We start from the raw sequence: 21,237 nt of genomic DNA on the forward strand, positions 1-21,237 counted from the left end.
TATTGGTTTGTCTAGTATTAATTTATTAAAGTATGTTTTTAATTCAACAAATTAACCTTGATTGGTTAACATTAAATAAATTTATGTAATTGATATTTATCTAATTTATCTTGATAGTTGGATGCCACAAAGGGCTAAGAACCTTTCCTTTAAACTTACAAAAAAAAAAAAAAAAAAAAAAAAAATCCTACCTCCAAGGTTTGGGCTAATGCCAAATAATACAAAAAATTTTCAAAATTATCTAAGTTGTCCCCTAAATACAAACGTTAGCCGAAAATATATTAGCCGAAATCTCACGAATAGCTTTTGTATTTTATCCTAATTTATTTTAACATAATAATAATAATAATAATAATAATAATAATAATAAATTTTAAAAATACCACACTTAAAATATCACTTAAAAATGTTAATCGATCTTTCTAACTCATAAGCCTAGCAAGCAGTGTTCTTCTATTGGTATCTTAATCTAATAATAAAAAGTTATCATTAAGAGTAGACGTTATAAATTGAAACTATTTATAAATAAAATAAAATAATTTCAGTTCAGTTTTTTGCCCCTCCTTTTTTTAGTAGTTTAAATCTCTCTAATCTCTATTCTAAAATTTCTTTCTCTTACTCTTTTACTTTGCACCTAAATGACCTAATGCATTATTAAAAATTTGAACATTTGAATTATACAAGGACTGAGAGACCCCATTAGAAGAAGACAATTAGTGACAGTGAAATCAAACTTTTACTTTGTTGACTATTATGCTTATATTAGTAATATTACAAGCTTGTGATAACACGCACAACTGACTTTTCTTTTTCTTTTTCTTTTTTTTTTCTTTTTTAGCAAAACAAAACCCGCACAACTGACTTTTCTGTCCAACAGTGAAGTAGAGCATAGTGACATATTTCTATATATAGTGGCTCAATTAGGTACCATTCACCAACGCCACAGAGCAGAAAATTGGAACCCAACTTACAAGTAGGAAAAACAAAAATGGGTTCTTCTTCTGCTGTTGTAGTGGCAACCATTTTCTTAACACTAATGCTTCATGAATCAAATGCACAATTGAACTCCACATTTTATGCTAACACATGTCCGAATGTGTCTAGTATTGTGAGTAATGTCATTCAGCAGGCTTTGCAATCTGATTCCAGGATTGGAGCCAGTCTCATCCGACTCCATTTTCATGACTGCTTTGTTAATGTAAACTCAAGCTCTTTATCCAAAAACTCACTGTCTCTCTTTATTCTGTCTAGGCATTCTAATGATTTTTTCTATTTCATAGTAGGCATAATGAGTTAGTGCTTGTTTTGTTACAGGGATGTGATGCTTCAATTTTGTTAGACAGTACTGCAAGCTTTCTGAGCGAGAAAAACGCTGTTCCAAATGCTAACTCCACTCGGGGCTTCGATGTTGTTGACAACATCAAAACTGCTCTTGAAAATTCATGCCCTGGCGTTGTTTCTTGTGCTGACATACTAGCCATTGCTGCTGAAGCTTCTGTTTCTTTGGTAAGTCTCTACAACATATTCCTAGGAAGAATAGAGGGTGGTCATTTATTCTTTGTTCAATTACACAGACACAAAGATAGGACTAACTATAATGTATGTTTTGCAGTCAGGAGGTCCTACATGGAATGTATTATTGGGGAGAAGGGACAGTCTAACTGCAAACCAGGCTGGAGCCAATTCCTCTATTCCGTCTCCGGTAGAAGGCTTATCCAACATTACTTCCAAGTTTTCTGCTGTTGGTCTAAATACTAATGACCTTGTCGCATTATCTGGTACTTATTTTTTTACCACCCAAAAATCTAGCTGCAAAAAACTCATTGAATGTTTTAGTTTGTTAAAATATAAGGAAGAAAAATAAAAGATCTAGAAAGAGAAAGAGACAGCCAAAAGCCTACACAACTACATCTATTCTATGCTTAAGGTCTAAGTTTAAGGAAAATGATGGTCACACGCCACTTATTACACCCAAAAATTACGCTGAAATTGTAATTTAAAATTATAACTTTAGTGCAATTTTTGGGTTTGTGCAAATGTATCTAACTTTAAGAACATAACTTTTATGCCACAATTTTGATGTGATTGACTGTAAGTAATGGATCTATATAAAAATGATTTTCTAACACTTACGTTCAACCACCACAACAAATTATGACAAAAATTGTAGTAAATGGTATATATGATCCAAAAAGAAATGTATAAGAGTTAACAATGACATAAAATTAAAGAGAATCTCTTTATTGGACTAAAATAAGGGATATTAATATTTCTTGATTATAAACATATGCTAAATGTGATATGCAAGATACTCCAACACAATTGATTAGGTACTTAAAGATTTTATTCATCGTGAGTTCTGATTAGTTCAATTGGTAATTTTTTGTCATGGATTAGAAATATGAGATTCGAATCTTGCCTACACTAAAAATTAATTGATATCTTCGTTCGATTATAAAGAGCAATCATCAAAGTGTAAACTTATAGGTCGAAACTTTATAGTATAATAATAATAATAATAAAAAGATCTTATTCAGCTGTTTGACCAATTTCCATTGCAGATCTTACTGACCATGTTTGACAAATTTGACAGGCGCTCACACATTTGGACGTGCTCAATGTCGCTTATTCGTTGGCCGGTTATACAATTTCAACGGCACAGGCAACCCTGACCCAACAATAAGCTCATCATACTTGGCTACACTCCAGCAAACATGTCCCCAAAATGGTAGTGGAACTGTTTTAGCCAACCTTGATCCTTCAACCCCAGATAGTTTTGACAACAACTACTTCACTAACCTTCAAAACAATCAAGGCCTTCTCCAATCAGACCAAGAGTTGTTCTCCACCACTGGTTCTGCCACTGTCTCCATTGTTAATAGCTTTAGCAGCAACCAAACAGCTTTCTTTCAAAGCTTCGCTCAGTCCATGATAAACATGGGAAATATAAGCCCTCTAACCGGAAGCAGTGGGGAGATTAGGTTGGACTGCAAGAAAGTTAATGGAAGTTAAGCTATCAAAGTGTTACATCAACTTGAGCACTGCATGGGAAGCCAATAAATTCTTAGTTATAGACTCTTTTTTTATATAAGAATTCTTAGTTATAGACATGTTTCTGCAAACTATCAAGAAAAGAAAAAACAGTTCTGTATTGAAAGTTCAAGAATGACACGCAAATGTTTGGTACAATCATTTCTACAATTATTGATTAATTTGGGAATGGTGGGTCAGACATACTTTTTATTGTACTATCTTGAACACAATTTGGATCGTGGAATGGAACACAGTAATTTAAAGTAAATTATTTAAGTCACCGTCGCTGTTACACTTCTTTTTTTCTTTCTATAAAGTAAAATGTTCATTGAATGAAATAAAGGTTAGTTATATCTTGATTTGTCAATTAAAAGTGAAAAGTCCAAGGCCACAACAATAATAAGTCATTCAATCCCATACCAAAACCACCCTCTCCATTTACAAGGACGTGCACAACACTATTACAAACTTACAATTCCTCCGGCTCAAATATGAAGGGCTTAAACGGAGAAGATATTAAGTTATTAACCATTCAAAACTTCCTCTCTCTTTTTTGAATTGTTAAATAGACCTAAAGCCTTTTGTGATGTATATTTTTGATGATCTTGATAGGATCCGTGCTGTTGTAAATGTCTAGTTTCTGTTTGTTTGCTGCAATAAAAACTTTCATGACTTTTTTCTCTTTTATTCAGAACTATCTCAGGAGCTTCCCAATGCTGATAGGCCAATATTCTTCTTTCATTCCTTCCACCTAGCTCCTTCTTCTTTTTTCTTTTTTTTTTCTCCCTCAATAATAACTTGATTGTGATTGTTATCCTAGGCTACTTTGACTGCCAAGTTAACCGGCATAATTTCTGATACAGTAGCAACTGATAACATCACAAAATGCACCTATGATAAGACTTCTTATTAAAAGGGAAAAGTATCTCTTTCTTTTTTCTTTTTTTGAGAGATAAAAGGGAAAAGTATCTTCTTCTTTTTTGAGAAAATAAAGGGAAAAGTATCTACTTACCCTAACATAAGTTAAAATATAATCTTATAAGGTCACCAAATCATGCCTATAAATCCCTCCCTAAAATAAACACACTTTTTTTTTTCGGGATAGAAACTCAAACACACTATTAGTTATCTTTTGGTGAATATTTAATATGTGCATTGTGAAAACTAATGGAATTAATTAAGCTATGTCATCTGAGTTCAAATCTTATGTCTCATTCTCTCTATTCCACTTTATGTTCTACAAATAAAAACTTAGACACATGATCATTTATATAATTAATTGTTAATTTTCTGCCTTTCTTAACTTAGTTACCTAAATTAAATGAAAAAAAAAAAAAACAGTCAACACGTCGCTGCCACCGACACCACAACCATCTTTTACCGGCACCACTTGTCAGTAGCAACGGGTAGCCAAAGAAACAAAATAAAGAAATCCTTGAGTAGAAATCCTAACTAGCAACAGTCTTTTGTCTCCTGTTTCTTCTTTATTCGCTCTTTCTAAATTCTTTATTCATTCTTAACCAATACGTTGACAAGTTTCTTATTCAAATCCGTGATGGGTGCCCACCGCCTCCTTGTCTTCTTCAAATCTTTTAACAGGTTTTAATTATAGATGATGGCATCCGCCAATAATAACAAATACCAATACCCAAAAATGGTGGTAGTGAATGGTTGTTTCTAACGGCATTGAACGCATCTGCAATTGCTAGTAGAGCATGCAATGGTTGGTGGGGGTGGTAGTGGGGCACGTGGCGCCAGTGAATGATGGCGGTGGTGCCCGTGACCGGTGGTGGGAATGTGTGAACTGTTGTGTTTTAATGGACTTGGTTTATCTCTAGTATATTTTTAACTAGACATATTTTTTTGTTTTAAATATACAACATCAAATAACAGTAGGTTTTAATCCCTACCTTTTATTTAATTAGTAGGTGATGTGGCAACCTCTCATTAAAACAAAAAGAAATTCTTCTTTAAAAATTACTGAAAGTAAGTCAAACCCTTAATTTTTAAGCTTTATTTAATTAAGGTAACTAAATTAAGAAATGCAGAAAATTAGTGATTAATTAATTAGATAGACACGTGTCAAGTTTTTATTTGTGGAACATAAAATGGGATAGAGAGAGTGGGACAGAAGATTTGAACTCATGTCATCTCTCCCTCCAATATAATGAGATGCGGCTTTGGTCCAATGCATTAGTGCATTGAATCTGTTGATATATATATATATATATATATATATATGAATATGTGACAAATAATTGATGTGAACATACAGAGTAATAGACTCAACCCTTGCCCCATATAATGAACCTATCATTGACATAAACCCTTTATCCAACCAAAAATCAAAGACGATGAAATTTTATTTTTTTTTATTTTTTATTTTTTATTTTTTTTATGAAATGAAAACATTATAATAAATCATATCCTACTCAGACTCAGACGAATAAACAGAGCTTTAGCCTGGGCTTCAATTTGAAGCCGCCATACTAAAACAACGTATGGCACCTTAGGCACGGTAGCACATTGCTATCTCATATAAGATATAACATCTGTTACATCAAAGGTAGTTCCTCCCTCCCTCCACTTAGGCTATTAGGGACAAAATTAAAATATGTAATTTACATCTATTATTGAATATTAATACTTTCGGCTTTATCTGTTCTTATGAATAAACAGTTATACCAAAACCTAAAAAGGGTACAAATTTAACCAGTCCAACCATGTTATAATTTATGTTAAATTTGCAATTTTTATTCTCTTTCAAATAAGTAGCCCCAGTAAGACGTTGCGGGATCTTTTTCTCAAGTTTTGCTATGATATTGGTTTTTTAGTTTTAGTAGCTCAATAGTTGAGAGAGGGAAGAATTTGAACATTGGATATTTAGAAATTATGTCTTGGTTGCTATCATATTATTGAATTTTTCTTTTCCATACGCATTTGTATTACAGTTCATATGTATGGATGACCCTCTTCAAAATTAATATTTTTCTATACTTAATAGACATGTAATCCTTTAAAAAATATAATAATAAAAGAGACTTGTGAATTGTAAAGAGAGTTTTAAGTATCTGCCTATTTGAAACTTAGTCCCTAAATTAATTATCTGTTTAAGTCTTCTACCATAACGGTCCATATACAATTTTTTTTTTTAATACAAGATAGAAATTCTATTATAACTTAATCTAAGTGTATATATGTGAGACTTGAACCTCAGACCTTGCCCCCCACACCCCACAAACATTTAATACTTGTGGAGTGACCACCACACCAAGGGTACGCGATGATGTCCATATACAATTTTTGAATCTTCATAGTTCGTACCTCAAAAGTTTTTAATTAATGTCCTCTTTTTTAAAGCAATAATAATAATAATAAAATAAATCAGTTCTTTTTTTTTTAATTTCATTCAAAATATTCTTATTACTTCAATATATTAAACTAAATTTTTGATTTATTAATTATAATCTTAGTATATCAAATTTATATTATCAAAAACTAGGATCCTTTATTATTAATTCTTATTGTGATTTAAATATTAAAAATTATATTCGTCCGAATTAAAAATTATTGATACATTCTTTAAAGAAAACAATTTTGATAGTATAAAATAAAAGTACTAATTTTGGATTCTAGCGGAAACTTCAATTCCCAAAGAATTCTTAAGAATTTCAAACGATTAGTTTTTACAAATAATTTATCTGTTCATATTGAAAGGGATATTTCTAGTAATTTATACCTAATTCTTGTAATTCTTTTTAGCTGTTCATAATGAAAGGGAAATTTCTAATAATTTATACCTAATTATTTTAATTCTTTAAAATAGCATAGGCTACAGTTTTTAATTGAGCTAGTTAGTTTTTGTATTATTATTTGGGGAAATGCACTTTACCCACTTGTGATTTGATCCGTTTTAACAGTGCCCACCCGTGATTTAAAAGTTACCACTTAACCCACCTGAGGTGATCGGCCTCTGTTAGACCCCCGTTACCCACCTCTACCCTTTCCGTTAGAAAATCCATTTTACTATGTAAGCCAAAATTAGAACCCAAATAGAACCCTAAAATGAAGAACGAGCTCTCTCCTTCTCTCTACCTTAGAATCCCTAAAAATCCCCAAACTCATAATCCCTTTCTCTCTTCACTTAGATTGTCAAAGTGAAATCTGAACGCTTGCAAGTAACCTGATCCTTTTGTGTGTTATATTTTATTGAACTCAAGCACCAATTGATTTTTGTGTAATCGCAATTCAAACCCATACAGTTGGAAAACATAGAATGAACCCTTGTAATTTCTAAAACACCAAAACTGCAACGAATACTGCTACAGCCACAAATCCAGCAGTGAACCCAACTCTGTTCAAAACGGCGCCACTCTGAGCTAGTCCAAGAGCTTCAGAAGGTGGAGTACTAATTAAAGATGGAGAACTCACCGAAGCCTCAGAAGAAGCTGAAGGAGGAGATGGTGGAGAGTTCACCATTGTCGGAGACAGAGCAAGCACTGGAGTCTTTCTAACTGTAGGCGACGGCACTGAAGCTTTAGGAGCAGGTGCTTGTGTTGGCGACTTTGATGGAGAGTGTGAAGGAGACTGGGCTAAAGTTGATATAGAGGAAAACCCAAGCTTCAATACACCTCCTTGCTTGCAAGTGTCAAATTTCACTTTGGCAATCTAAGTGAAGAGAGAAAGGGATTATGGGTTTGGGGATTTTTAGGGATTCTAAGGTAGAGAGAGGGAGAGAGCTCATTCTTCCTTTTAGGGTTCTATTTGGGTTCTAATTTTGTCTTATATAGTAAAGGGGATTTTTTAACGGACAAGGCAGAGGTGGGTAACGGGGGTCTAACGGAGGCCACCTCAAGTGGGTTAAGTAATAACTTTTAAACCACGGGTGGGAACTGTTAAACGGGCCAAACCACAGGTGGGTAAAGTGCAATTTCCCCTTATTATTTTCTTGTGCATAAACTTAGTGATTGCATAAGAAATTATCAAAGTAGGTAAAATATTCCTAATATTTTCTTAATCTTACAACAAATTATTAAGTTCAATAGAAACTTTTTTGCTATACATTTTGGTTTATAAAAAATAATTTATGTAGTGACTCAAAAAATAAAGGTCCAAGCCCACTTAGATTAGTGATACCTTGTCCTTCAAATCTAGCCCAAACAATAGAATTTATAAAAGAGTGGGTGACTAACTCAAGTGCAATACAAGGTTACGTCCAAGTCTAGCACCGAAGAGTCTTAAGCAATTGAAAAGCGTAAATGGGACATCATTTAAGGATAATGTTCTCCTCAGGTAGATCCGAGAATTAACTTCTTGTGTATAAATTGAGTTCTGGTTCTTTTACAACGTAATCATGTATTCTCCTCATTATTCTCTTGTTACTTAGAAATTGTTCATCCCCTTTTTCTGGGGGGGTTCCCTTCCTTCTATATCCCTTTTCCATACATCTCAGCTCTCCACCTGTATGTCTCAAGGCATTTCTCAGGATACTTGTCCCATCAAGGCCCTGTTGAAGGTGGTAGAAGGAGCTGCTAGCTGTGAAGTTACTGTTCGAGGGTCATTTCCACATTAATAGAACTGATAAGGTTGGTGTAGGGCATTGAATGCAGAGGTGGGAGGTATATCCTTCAGGAAACTTCCTCCCACCATCCTGGCCCCCATTGCTATCTCTTCTCCTATCCTTGGGCCTTTACAGGATATCAATTGTCCTATTTCTCTTACTCTCCTTGGGTAGGTGAAGTCCTTGGAGCTTGCTTATCCTTCTTGGCCTGGATTGGGCAAATTAATCCTTAGCTGGTACTCCACGATCCTTGGACCCCACACAATTTCAATTAAAAAAAAAATTGGTTTATAAAATACTTCACTTTGCACTTAAACTACGTTTCTTCTCAAAAAAAAAATGTTATATGATATGTCAAATAATGATAATAATAATAATAATTACATTTTATTTCACCCCTCCCCCGGATAATTTTCTGGTTTTGCCTTTCTCTTTAAGGGGATAAAATGGGCTTCTGCCCTTTTTGGGAAAATTAATTAGTCTTTTGCCCTTCTTCCCAAACTAAATAGGGAAATGCCCTTCTTTTGAAAATCGAGTTAAAAAAAAAAAAAAAAAATCTGGAGTCCTATAATGACGTTTGTAAGGACCTGTAGTGACATTTTAAGAACCTATAGTGACGTTTTATAACCTATAACTCGATTTCATGGATATCAAATTACAAAACGCCACTATAGGTATTTATAAACGTCACTATAGGGCTTAAATCGATTTTCAAAATAGGGGTATTTCCCTATTTAGTTTGGGAAGAAGGGCAAAAGGCTGATTAATTTGCCCAAAAAGGGCAGAAGCCCATTTTGTCTCTCTTTAAGGGTTGCTGGCTGAAAGAATATGTTCAAAAACAATAGGTTATTTCTTAATCTTCTCTTTATTATTTAATGCATTTACTTTTGCTGTTCATAAGTCCTCCCTAAAGGACTGCATGCAAATACTATGATTCGTTTCTCCCGGATTTATCATGGATACAAAGAGATGGATAAGAGAAAGAAACGAATAGATGGTTTTGGCAGAAATGCAAGAAAAGGGATGGCCCCTCATTTGCTCGGGGATTGTGATAAGGGGTGTAATTTGTTAGTTTGTGAAATTAATAACAAATAAAAATTTTATTTAATTCAATAAAAATTGTTATCCCCCACAAAATCACATATTTTGAGAAGAATTGGATTCATACCTCTTATCAACTGTAGAACTTCAGGAGAAAAGGGAGTAATTTGCTATTAGTTAGATTGAGAAATTAATAACAAATGAAGTTTTATTTTAATCGTTCAAAGATCGTTACATTGCATATCACATATTTTGAAAAAGAACAAGATGTGTAACTATCTTATCATCTCAAGTGCTCTCTCTGTGGATTTTGAAGACCATTGCAATAACACATAGTAGTTCTAAATTTCTAATGGCTAACTAGTATTGTGATATGTCTTAACTTTTAATTATAAGACTTGGGTTAAACACTATTGAGAGGTTGGATTCAGGATCATTAGGGATCTTAATCTGCATTCATATGATTAGTCATACCTTTAAGAGGTTACAGACTTTGAAACTCTTTCCAATATTATTCTTGGATTTTTTCATTCAAATCTGGAAAATATTTTGAATTTTATAAATTGCAATATTGTTCATTGACACATTACAATTGACCCATAAAGATTAGAGAATTACAAGTGAAATCTCTTCATCAAGAATTTTTACATATTTATCTTCTTTGGCACAATATTTCACATAAGCCACTAGGATTGGATTAATATCACTGTCAACAATCAAGACCCTACCTTTTGTAACCCTAAAATTCTTAATTAATTTTGTCAAACTCCAAAAGAAGTTTTGAAGACCTTTTTTTTTTTTTTTTGGTAAAAAAAAAAAAAAAAAAGTTTAGGTGAGGGGAGGCTTTTGAAAACTCTTTATAACATATATGTAACAACACTTTGAAAAAGTCACTAGCTTCGTTTTTATTGATTCCAACTCCAATATGAAAAGAAATTAAATATATTGTCTCCTTCAAAGACTGGTGGATTTATTTCTCATTGTACATATAGCCAAATATATATATGCCCATTCCTTTAAATAAGTATTGTCGATTAGCACGCCAAATTTATGTTAAAAATACACAAACCTTCATGTTTGATACTATAAGAAAATTGTAATAGAACAACCTTCAATCGACAATGTTCACTCCATAAGGTGTACGTTCTTGCTTTAATTTGATCTAATTATTGTGGGAAAAAATTGGCTTTTTCCCCTTTCAAAAAAACAATCCAGCATTTTGCCCTCTTTCCCAAATTAATTAGGGAAATGCTCCTCTTTTGAAACTCGATTTTCTCAAAATCGAGTTAAGCCCTATAGTGACGTTTTTAAGGATCCTATAGTGACGTTTTAAGGACCTATAGTGACGTTTTGTAATCCGATTTCCATGAAGTCGAGTTATAGGTAAAAAAAAGAAAAAAAATTGCATGTAACTTGACTTCATGGAGATCGGATTACAAAACGCCACTATAGGTCCTTAAAACGTTACTATAGGCTCCTTAAAATGCCACTATAGGGCTCCAAAATTTATTTTTTTTTAAACTCGATTTTGAGAAAATCGAGTTTTAAAAGAGGAGCATTTCCCTAATTAGTTTAAGAAATTGGGCAAAATGCTAGATTTTTTTTTTAAAAAAAAAAAAGGGGCTTTTGCCCATTTTCTCCAATTATTGTGTACTTGTTACATTACACCCCATTTGTTTGCATGAGCTCACTGCCTTAATGATGGAATAAATCATTTTATTATATAGCAACATAAAAAATGTAAGCTCTAATGGTGATATTATGTTAATATCCATAACATAGAACAATTTAAGTACATGAAAAAGTATTACTCTCTACCTTTGGCTCCTTAACCACCAACATAGTTTTTCAACAAAGGGGGCATGCCGCATGCCACATCTAAATAATGAATCTACCTACAATAATAATGTATGTGGAAAAGATATTAATTATTAAATAATAGATTTACAAAATCAGTTTTTTGAGGGCATATAATTCAATCTAACTCCCACTTGTAGTTAAAACCAATAATACATATATTTCACTCCAATATCTTACAATAATTTCCAAACACCCTTTGAGGCAAGACGTTTTTTTAGCGGATATGCTACATTTTTTGCTAAGGCAATCATTGTTATTGTCACATCACATCTGTGTATGATATGATGTATCAATTGAAATCTATGTTCAATATGTTTTGTCCACGAATTAGTTCTCAATTCACTACATTTGCAATTGCACCACTAATGAAACAGAAGATTTTAATGGGTGACTCAATAGAAAGAACAAGTTCGAGTTCTTTAAAGAACTTGTGAATCCACACAATTTCTTTTGTTGCTTCACTTGTAGCTATATACTTTGCTTCTGAATTAGTATCTTGCTTGCAACTTCTCCAACTTACTTCTCCCTTGTCAGGAATAAATACAATAATGGAAGTTGATTTTCTATAATCAATATCTTATTGAAAATCTAAATCTAAATAACCTTGAAAAGTCAAATCCTCACTACTAAAAACCAACAAAAAAATTTCTTATTACCTAATTGATGTTTGGCCTAATACAAAACATTGTACAGTATATGTGAGACTTTCTACAACTGCGCATTAACAAAATCTCTCTCTCTCTCTCTCTCTCTCTCCCCCCCCCCCCCCCCCTTACGTTTTAGGACACATTTTCTTTGAGAAATGAACACCATATCTAGGTGATAAAAACCATTTCTTGGAGTCTTGTATGCCAAGAAATCATCCATATAAGAGTCATTTAGCATGATATACGTAATTTCAAGCACCTTATCAACCCCAAGACTAAATTACAAGGTAACGAAAGACAACACTATTATCAATGGTTGGTTGATCATGGATCAACAAACCTTCCTTGAAATACATTGTGTCTTAAAAGAGAATTATCTACTAAGCATAAGGCCCTGAAAACCTAAACATGTGCTCCAAACTCTTAAGGCCTTACCCTTTCACATCAAGAAAAAGCCACTCAAATTTTCTTCACATATGTGCCAAGACATGCCCATCTAAAACAAGCCTACGTTCTTGGTAAAATATGGTTGCAAAATAAGGACACTCAGTCACCTCTTAAGAATCTTAGTTTTGACTAGTGTGAGATACCGTACCCCTAACCCAACCAGTTCTCTAGTTGGGTCCAACCCACATGAATGGGTGGAGTCGCCACTTGTTAATATTGGAAAAATAAGAAAATCACAATTAAAAAGTGCATATTTATTGATGAATTGAAATTGTACATCTTTGTGGAGTAACTAAATATTACATGGCTTTGGTCCTAGATACAATCTAAGACAAGAGTACACGGATTTGAATCTTAGTTACATTCTACAAGAATAAAATTACATGGAAATGAATTGATCTAGAACTCTTAATCTAAGTTTGGAGGGTAAGTTACAAAATGTGAACATGTTTGGCACCCACCTTGCTTGGTAAAGCCAATCTTCTAGAATTTGGTGGTCAATTGCATATCAAATCATGAAATAGTTATAGCACCCAAAAACATGTGATTAAGAACATTGAAACAAACATTCATAGGCTTGGTAAAATAAAAATAAAAATAAAAAACACCTAATTTAGACATGCAAACATCAAAGCAAGGTGAATATGTGTATGTCATGTGATAACCCTAATTTAAGAACATGTGAGTATGTTATTTGAATTGAAAAGCCCTAGAAATATGTTTAACATTAAAAACTCAAGATAAGCTAGATCGAACAAGCTAGCATTCAAAAACTTGTGAAGAAATTGGAAATAAAAGCAAGCTTTATTCCAAAGAACTATGGCATAATTAAAGAGAAATGTTTAGAAACCCTACTTGCGTACACTAGCATGCCTAACCACTCAAAGCAAGAAAGTTTCTCTAGAGTGAGATTCTTTAATAGGAAGTTGATAGCTTAATACCAATTCGACCAAGCTACCCCTTCTGGTGAGTTAAGACAAGAGGACAAAAACACCAAAAGAACTTTCCTACTAACAACTCTAGAGAATAGGGATAGGAAGAAGTGGTGAGAAATTAACTAAATTTGGGGTACTTTGAGTAGGGTCAATTTAAAAAAATAAAAATAAAAATAAATAAAATAAAAAATTCATATCTCACTCGTTTCTTAACGAAATAGGTCCATTCTTGTGCTTAAATTGAAACCTCGGATGTCTAGTTTCCAAAAATATTAACCTTACTCAAAAATTTGAAGTGATCTAAGATATATTCACGAAATAGTTAGTAGAGATCATTTCTTGGAGAAGAGTTTCAGCACAATTATCATTAATAGCCCCCAAATTTACTCTTTTTAGCATAAATAAGCCCTAGTTAACTCTAAATTAATTTTATTTAATTTATTATTTTAACCAAATTTTAGGAATTAATTAATGCTTTGTCCCTAAATTGAATTATACACATGCAACTCCATGATAAATCATAACTTTGACCAATTATGTTATGACACATCATTAAATTTATTTTAGACTAAAAATAGGTCAATTACAATTAAGACTTTATAATCACATGTAGTCTAGATTTAATTTATGCAAGTGTAGATTAACCATTAAACTTGATTACCTAATATCTCTGGTGGTCCAATTAAGGCCTATGAACTATCCTTTTGATTGTTGTGACTCCAAGATTTATTTCATGCAATGCAATTGGAAATCAAATAACCAAAAATTTACAATTTTACCCCTAAAATGTGATATAATCATGATGATGCAATGAAGTTAAATGGGAGCTACGAAATGGGGTGTCTACAACTAGACCTTCTTAGGTGATTCGTGCATTCAAGGAAAACCTTGATGGTACAAATGAGCTTTCATGGGAACACAATTTCACTAGAGCATCTTTCTTTCTAGTGTAGGATCACTTTTTACTACCCAGGCACACACTTAGCACTACACGGATATTAGATTACTTTGTGCTACCCAATACACACTTTTTCACTAGCACGGTATGATCATTTTATGCTATCAAGGCATACACTCAACACTACACCAATGTTGGATCATTCTGTGTTACGTGGCATACACTTCACACTACCCTTGTTATATGGCATACACTAAGCGTTAGAAGCTTTACTTATTGTTGATGATGGCATGAGGAATAAGGGTGTTTAGGTAGCATTAGGCTAGTCACATGGCTTTATGTCTTCTTAACACATTGATGGTTCCTCATGCCAGATTAGTAATGCTCTTAAGGGCTTTTTAAGGGGGACATGTCAAGTCTCCCTACTCGAGTTGGATAGATGAGTAGTGTGAGGGGGCAGCATGTGGAGGCACCTTGCTCAACATGATACCCCAAGACCATGGTAAAGGAGGGCCATGGTGGGCAAAGTTGGTTTCGAGATGGGTGGCAACAAGTGGTGTCAACCCTATTTGGCAGTGCATGGCATTGGTGGCTTGTTGGATGATTGCTTGTGTGTGGTCTTGGTGCCTTATATGCAAGGCAGAGCTAGGCTGCCATGATGATGTGCAATCAAATGCTGTGTGCAAGGCATGGGCTACTGGATGCTAGCCTAGTACATGGACAAATGCTAGTGGGATGGGTAGTTACATTGTGTATGTGTTGTATATGGACATGCTATGTTGGCCGATGGAGGAGGGCTTAGGCATGGCCCAAGCCTCCCAAAACGTGTATTTAGATGATGTGTGGGCTGTTGGATGATTGGCAAAAGCCATGTGATCTGTCAAGACATGGGCTGTGACATGTGCTAATGTGCAATGGTAATTACAAGCAATTACCAAGCAGTTCCTGATGTTCCTGATGATGCTAGCCTGCTGTGTAGAGGCTACAAATGGGAAGAGAGCCAAGATAGTAGCAGTTCATTGCTGGAAAATCTGGTTTTTCATCTCATACAAAACACACAACAAAAGCAACAAACACGGATCTATTTCATTTATGAAAAATAGAATGTAATCTTGAATCCTAGAACAAAGAATAGAAAGCGTAACTTGATGCAGTGAAATTCAAAACCAAGACTTGAGAATACCTCTAATCAACATCTCAATTCCACATGGTGCAAAAGAAGTGTGGTCTCTCAATCAATTTACATATGTGTTCAAGGGAGAATAAGAGAATGGCTTACACTAACATACACACCATTTCCATGATCTATATATTCTGAAAATTTTGTATGTTTCTCTCCTTATACATAACCGATTATCTAATTGGGCTAACCTTTTAGGCCTGCCCAATTGGACTTTAGTTTGTGGCTTGAGATCGGACTAAAGGGAACAAATAAGACTCTAACTCCAATGGGCTTTGAGCTTTTCTATCAACTTTTGAAAAGTCCAAAGTTACCATTAATTATATTTAATACCACTATATAAATATAATTGCACTCTAGACCTTATTAATAAATTATATCCCAAAACTCTAATGATATCATTTGACCCCTCCATGAAATATCCATAGTGAACAAAGTCATAAAGAACTGTCACTGTGTAAACAATTGTTTTGTCCTTGAGTACCCAATTTAATCTTTTAGTTATTCACATTTATTGAAATCCAATTTCAATAAATATAAGCTTAAGTAACTTCTTACTAAAGTGGGCGCCCTGAATAACCAGTTCCTATTAAACTTATCTCAAGGAGATATTTCGTGTCTTTATAAAAAGAGATTATAGATTTCATCTTGAGAATATGTGTTCCCTCAACACTACCTATGGTTACCCAACATACTGAGGTTTTGACCATGAATATTAGAAGTCGTAAGATTAATTATTCAAGTGACAGTTGTTGATTAAATAATTAATCTCACAATGGTCTAGTTCAGTATGTCTTAAAACTTAGGATACATCAACTAGAAGTCCACTTCCATGATCAAGACAAACCATGTTAATTGATGTGTTATAGTTTCTGCAGATGAAACGTCCAATTTCATCGCTGACTACGAACTATATTTTGAGTTTATAAGGAACTTATGATTTATATCTTTTGTGACTATATCACATAAATCACATACAATGCATCTTAAGAACTATGATAATGTCCCATTAGTTCATTTATAAATAATCTCATATAATTAAACACTTTAATTATTTATGACATGCCAATAAATTGGATTTTAGTTCATAAACCCCAACATTCACGATGTCTTAAGTCAGACCATAAATGGCAAATTATCCAAGACCTAAGCAGTTACTAAGCGATAACTGCCATAACAGTTATTTCCATGTATATGACCTTAATGTTGTTGGGGTGTCAACAACAGATTTTGTAATTGCGTTAGAGAGAATTTTGTGTATTTCTCCAAGCTTGTAAGGGTTTTCTTTGTACTTGAGATTAAGTAATAAAGGTTGGGGTTGGTTCCCTGTAAACATAGTGTGTGCTGTGTGAGTGTGAGTCCCTATATAATCTGTTCTAAATGTTTCCTGCAATAGGTATGTATGGTGTTGGCTGAGACTAAGTCAGGGACTTAGGGTCATCACAAGCAGAAAAGATTGGAGTCACCACCTAGATTAGGTCTAAGAGCCATTTAATAGCGTCTTTACGTGGAAGAACTAAGTCTTACTATCAGAGTATGGGTTCGGAGTTTAGGAACAGTTTTGAGAAGGTGTTTGACATCCAAAACCATCTGACCCGTGGGTCAGCTTACAGTCATTGTATCTTACGTCTTAATCTTATTAAAGGCACATTCAACATTGCATTCTATACTCACACATACACTAGCATACATCGAAGCATACAACATGACATTAATCATCCCAAAACCCTAACATACATCTATCATCATAAACCCTAGCATGTTCCTATTATATCCAAGGCAGCAAACAAATCATGGCAACAAGTATACATGGCAGAAACACAAACATGGCAAGATCCAAATAAACGTGTGATTGCATCATGAACAAATCATCTAAGCAAACATGTTCATACTCATCATCAAACATATACCCAAGGTATGCTAATGTAAATGCATGACTTACCTTACTACATCTCAACACCTATACATCAATGGATGGCCATCTAAATGCATGTTCATGGCATTAAAGCAAGAAATAAAAAGAAACTCTAATCTGGCATGTTAAAGGCAAACAAGTAATTAAACAAAGGAATAAAGAGTCAAGAACATAAAAAAACAGGACAAAATAGAGGCATATTATATAAGAGAAACAAAGAAACAGAAGCAGAAAACTCGAATTAGGGTTTCTGGCCTTGAGTACGTGTGCACATACATAGGGCCTGTGTACGCAGCCCAGTTGTATGCATACACATACTTCATGTATGCATGCGCATGCAATTAGCATGCTATGCGTACACATACATGCCCCCAAACCCTAACCCAAAGACTCAAAAACACATAAAATAGAGCAGGATTTAAAACAATAAATCTAACAACCTAACATGTCTTAAAACATGAAAACTACATAAAAGTAAAACTAAACTAAACAAGCATATTAGAACATAAACAAAGCAAGAAAGCAACATTAAAAACAAGATTATAGCATAAATGAAATAAGAGTTTAGAACTCAATACCTCAAAACAAAAACTCCTAGGTTTGATTTTGACTGTTCCCCTCAGTCAAATTTATTCACAATCAAATAAGGAAGTGATTAGTAATCTTAAAACTTAAAGAGCAAGGCCAGAAAAGACCCCAATCGGGAAATATTGACTTAAGGATGTTTTGTGAAAAACTGCCTCTTTGATTCACTATTTCTAGTGAATCTTGTGTTTTCCCTTGGGATTTTCTCTGTATTTTTTGAAAAGGTATCGTGTACGGCTTTATATATTTGAAAAATAGAGATATAGTTGAAAAATAGGGGTTTGAAATAGCTCCCAAATAATGTGAGATTCATTTCAAACCTTAACTTTAATGCAGAAAACTTGTCTTTCATAGCTCTCTGAAACCCTAGTTATGTACGCAAGCTCGTGTATGCGTACGCATACATCAAACCTGCGTACACATACGCATGTATGCGTACACATCCCTAGGGTTTCCATGGCCTTTAATTTCCAAAAATAGCTTTATTTATTCATAAAAGAGTTATATTTTTCATTTTAACGTTTCTCAAGTCAATTTAAAATCTGATTAGGCCCTAAACCAACCTTGGGTCTTAGAATTTCAACATCATTAGGAAATGGGGGCCTAAGTCGTAAGGGGTACAAGATGCAGTATCTATACCCCCAAACACCATAAAGATTACCCAACCATATCCAATGAACCCTAAATTTACCAAAATATCCCCAAAACATTCCAAACAATGTGAGACTCCAAAATTTCCCCAATTCTTTCAAAATCACATACTAATCCTAAAGCTTACCAAAATTATTACTCAACCTCAGAACATAAACACAATTTTAACCCTGAAAATCACAAAATCTCATGATTGGTCCAAATTTTGCCAAAATTACAAAACTAGCATGTCAAGTGGATCCAAATGCACCAAAGAAGCCATATTGTATCGCACATGATTATTTCCCTCTCTCTCTCTCTCTCTCTCTCTCCTCGTTGTTACTTACTTTTGTATCAATTTCACACACCCATCAAAACCCTGCGTTATTAGCCTCATCTCTTTCTACATTTCTCGCTTAGATCGCTGACCGAAAAAGGATAACCATCCATGCCGAGTCGACTCGGACCTATCCCAGCTCAGGACATCGCCACCTCGTCCCCTGACTCGGTAATGAGTCTCAGTTGATCATCGAGTTCGATCCTTACTGACCCAGGTGTTCAATTTTCTTCTTCAAGTTTCAATTTTTTCTCTGTAATTTCTTGTAAACCCCTAAATTGTTATCCAAAAAGTGTTAGTACAACACCCAATATGGCGAAGTCACCTTTTTTGTTGACCTAAGCCTAGTTTAAACTCCCATTTATGCGTTACTTCGATGTCTGGGTATGTGAATTTTGTGTTGAATTTTAGGGTTTTTAGTTTGGGTTTCTTCAATTTTGTAACCAAATATAGTGTTTTTGATATTGGGTTTGTTCAATTTTTGTAATTAAGTTTTGGTTTTGTGTCGAATTTGTTGTGTTGCGAAAAAAATAATAATTTGGGGCTTTGTTGTTAGGGTTTTTTGATCTGGGCTTGTTGAATTTGGGATAAAGCAAGTGTTTTTTAATCTGGGTTTGTTCAATTTGTGATGGGTGAGGAGACATCTGATACTATGAACCTTGACTTGAACCTGGGTCCTGTTCCCGAGCCACCATCAGACTCGGTATCAAATGAATTTGTAAATTTGGATCATTTGATTGATCATCCTTCCCATAGTCTTAGGGAAGCTATTAGGTTTAGAGCTCGACAGCGATGGAGGAGATGGCGACAGATTCCAATTCCACCTGAAGCTCAGAACATATCGATGGAATTGAACGAATTGATGGTCAATTCTGGTGATACGAGTACATTGCAGACAGGTGAGGGTAGTGTTCCAGCTGAGGAAAGAATGAATGAGGTTCCCAAAACATGTGAAAATAACAATGGAGGTTTGGAGGATGAGACTTCAGTGAAAAATGATGATGTTGAAAAGGGTAGTGGCAATGATGGGAGCTTTTTCGATTGCAATATATGTTTGGACTTGTCTAGGGACCCTGTTGTGACTTGTTGTGGCCACTTGTTTTGTTGGCCTTGTCTCTACCGATGGTTGCATCTCCATTCAGACGCAGGGGAATGTCCAGTGTGTAAGGGAGAGGTGCAACACAAAACTGTGACCCCAATTTATGGTCGTGGGAACCCTGTTCGTGAGCCCGAGGAGGACTCAGGTCTGAAGATCCCTGGTAGGCCCCAGGGACACAGGGTTGAGAGTTTGAGGCAATCAATTCAGAGAACTCCGTATACTTTCCCTGTGGAGGAGATGATCCGTCGCCTTGGAACTAGGTTTGATTTGACTAGGGACTTTATACCGCCACAGGAGCCTGACAGTACACGCGAAACAGTAGAAAGAACTAATTCCTTGTTGAATCGGATTCTGAATTCTCGTGCACGGAGAGAGCAAAATCAAGTGGCTTCCCCTGATGATGTTGTGGATTTAACAAGCGACATGAGTAGCCCTGAGACAGGAGAAAATCGCCGGCTGCAGGCCCTTTATCTTCGAAGGACACAAGCTCATAGAACAACACTTTCTTCTCTTTCATCTGCATTGAGTTCTGCTGAAAGGTTTGTTGAGTCATATTTTCGCAACCATCCTGGAGGTAGAAGTCAAGAGCCGCCTCAACCAGTTGATGATAGAGATTCATTCTCAAGTATTGCTGCTGTTATAAATTCGGAAAGTCAGGTGGACACTGCTATGGAAATTGATTCTATGGTGTCCCTTTCAACATCATCTTCCCGAAGAAGGAATGATGCTTCAAGGAGTTCAGATGTGGACAGTGGAGATTCTCGTGCACCTAGAAGAAGAAGGCTGAATTAAAAAGGGTTTCCTCAGTCCTAATATTTAAATATCCTGCTGCCACTCCGAGAAGATACTTTAACAGCTGTGCAAATGCTCCTTGCCTTATTATTGCTTTCGCTCTACAATGTATTCACCTTGCTACTATCCCGTCAACTATCATGAGGTGATCATAAAACTCTGCAGCTTTTGCTGCTTAAAATGTCTTGCTTGAAATATTATCTTTCTCCTTCAAGGTGTATGCTTTCATTTTGTATGGCTAATCAAGTTTGTAGTGGAACAAGTAGGCCGCTTCATTA

At 34.6% G+C, this 21,237-nt stretch overlaps 3 protein-coding genes across 3 annotated transcripts; 2 read left to right on the forward strand and 1 right to left on the reverse strand.

Moving 5' to 3' along the window:
- Positions 1 to 942: 942 nt before the first annotated feature.
- LOC115953512 (peroxidase A2-like) lies at positions 943 to 3,171 on the forward strand. Its single transcript, XM_031071223.1, has 4 exons — positions 943 to 1,198; positions 1,315 to 1,506; positions 1,613 to 1,778; positions 2,594 to 3,171. Exons 1-4 carry the CDS (start codon positions 989 to 991, stop codon positions 3,010 to 3,012), a joined length of 987 nt encoding a protein of 328 aa, XP_030927083.1. The 5' UTR covers positions 943 to 988; the 3' UTR covers positions 3,013 to 3,171.
- Positions 3,172 to 7,326: 4,155 nt separating this feature from the next.
- LOC115951777 (classical arabinogalactan protein 1-like) lies at positions 7,327 to 8,694 on the reverse strand. The gene is made up of 2 exons (XM_031068923.1): positions 8,680 to 8,694; positions 7,327 to 7,701 (listed from the first exon to the last, which is right to left on the reverse strand). Exons 1-2 carry the CDS (start codon positions 8,692 to 8,694, stop codon positions 7,327 to 7,329), a joined length of 390 nt encoding a protein of 129 aa, XP_030924783.1.
- A 10,339-nt stretch (positions 8,695 to 19,033) lies between these two features.
- Positions 19,034 to 21,237, forward strand: LOC115953321. Its single transcript, XM_031070926.1, has 2 exons — positions 19,034 to 19,285; positions 19,625 to 21,237. The coding sequence occupies exon 2, from the start codon at positions 19,697 to 19,699 to the stop codon at positions 20,957 to 20,959; it is 1,263 nt and encodes a 420-aa protein (XP_030926786.1). The 5' UTR covers positions 19,034 to 19,285; positions 19,625 to 19,696; the 3' UTR covers positions 20,960 to 21,237.

The sequence above is a fragment of the Quercus lobata genome, chromosome 7, assembly GCF_001633185.2.
Source record: "Quercus lobata isolate SW786 chromosome 7, ValleyOak3.0 Primary Assembly, whole genome shotgun sequence".
Taxonomy (NCBI): Eukaryota; Viridiplantae; Streptophyta; class Magnoliopsida; order Fagales; family Fagaceae; genus Quercus; species Quercus lobata.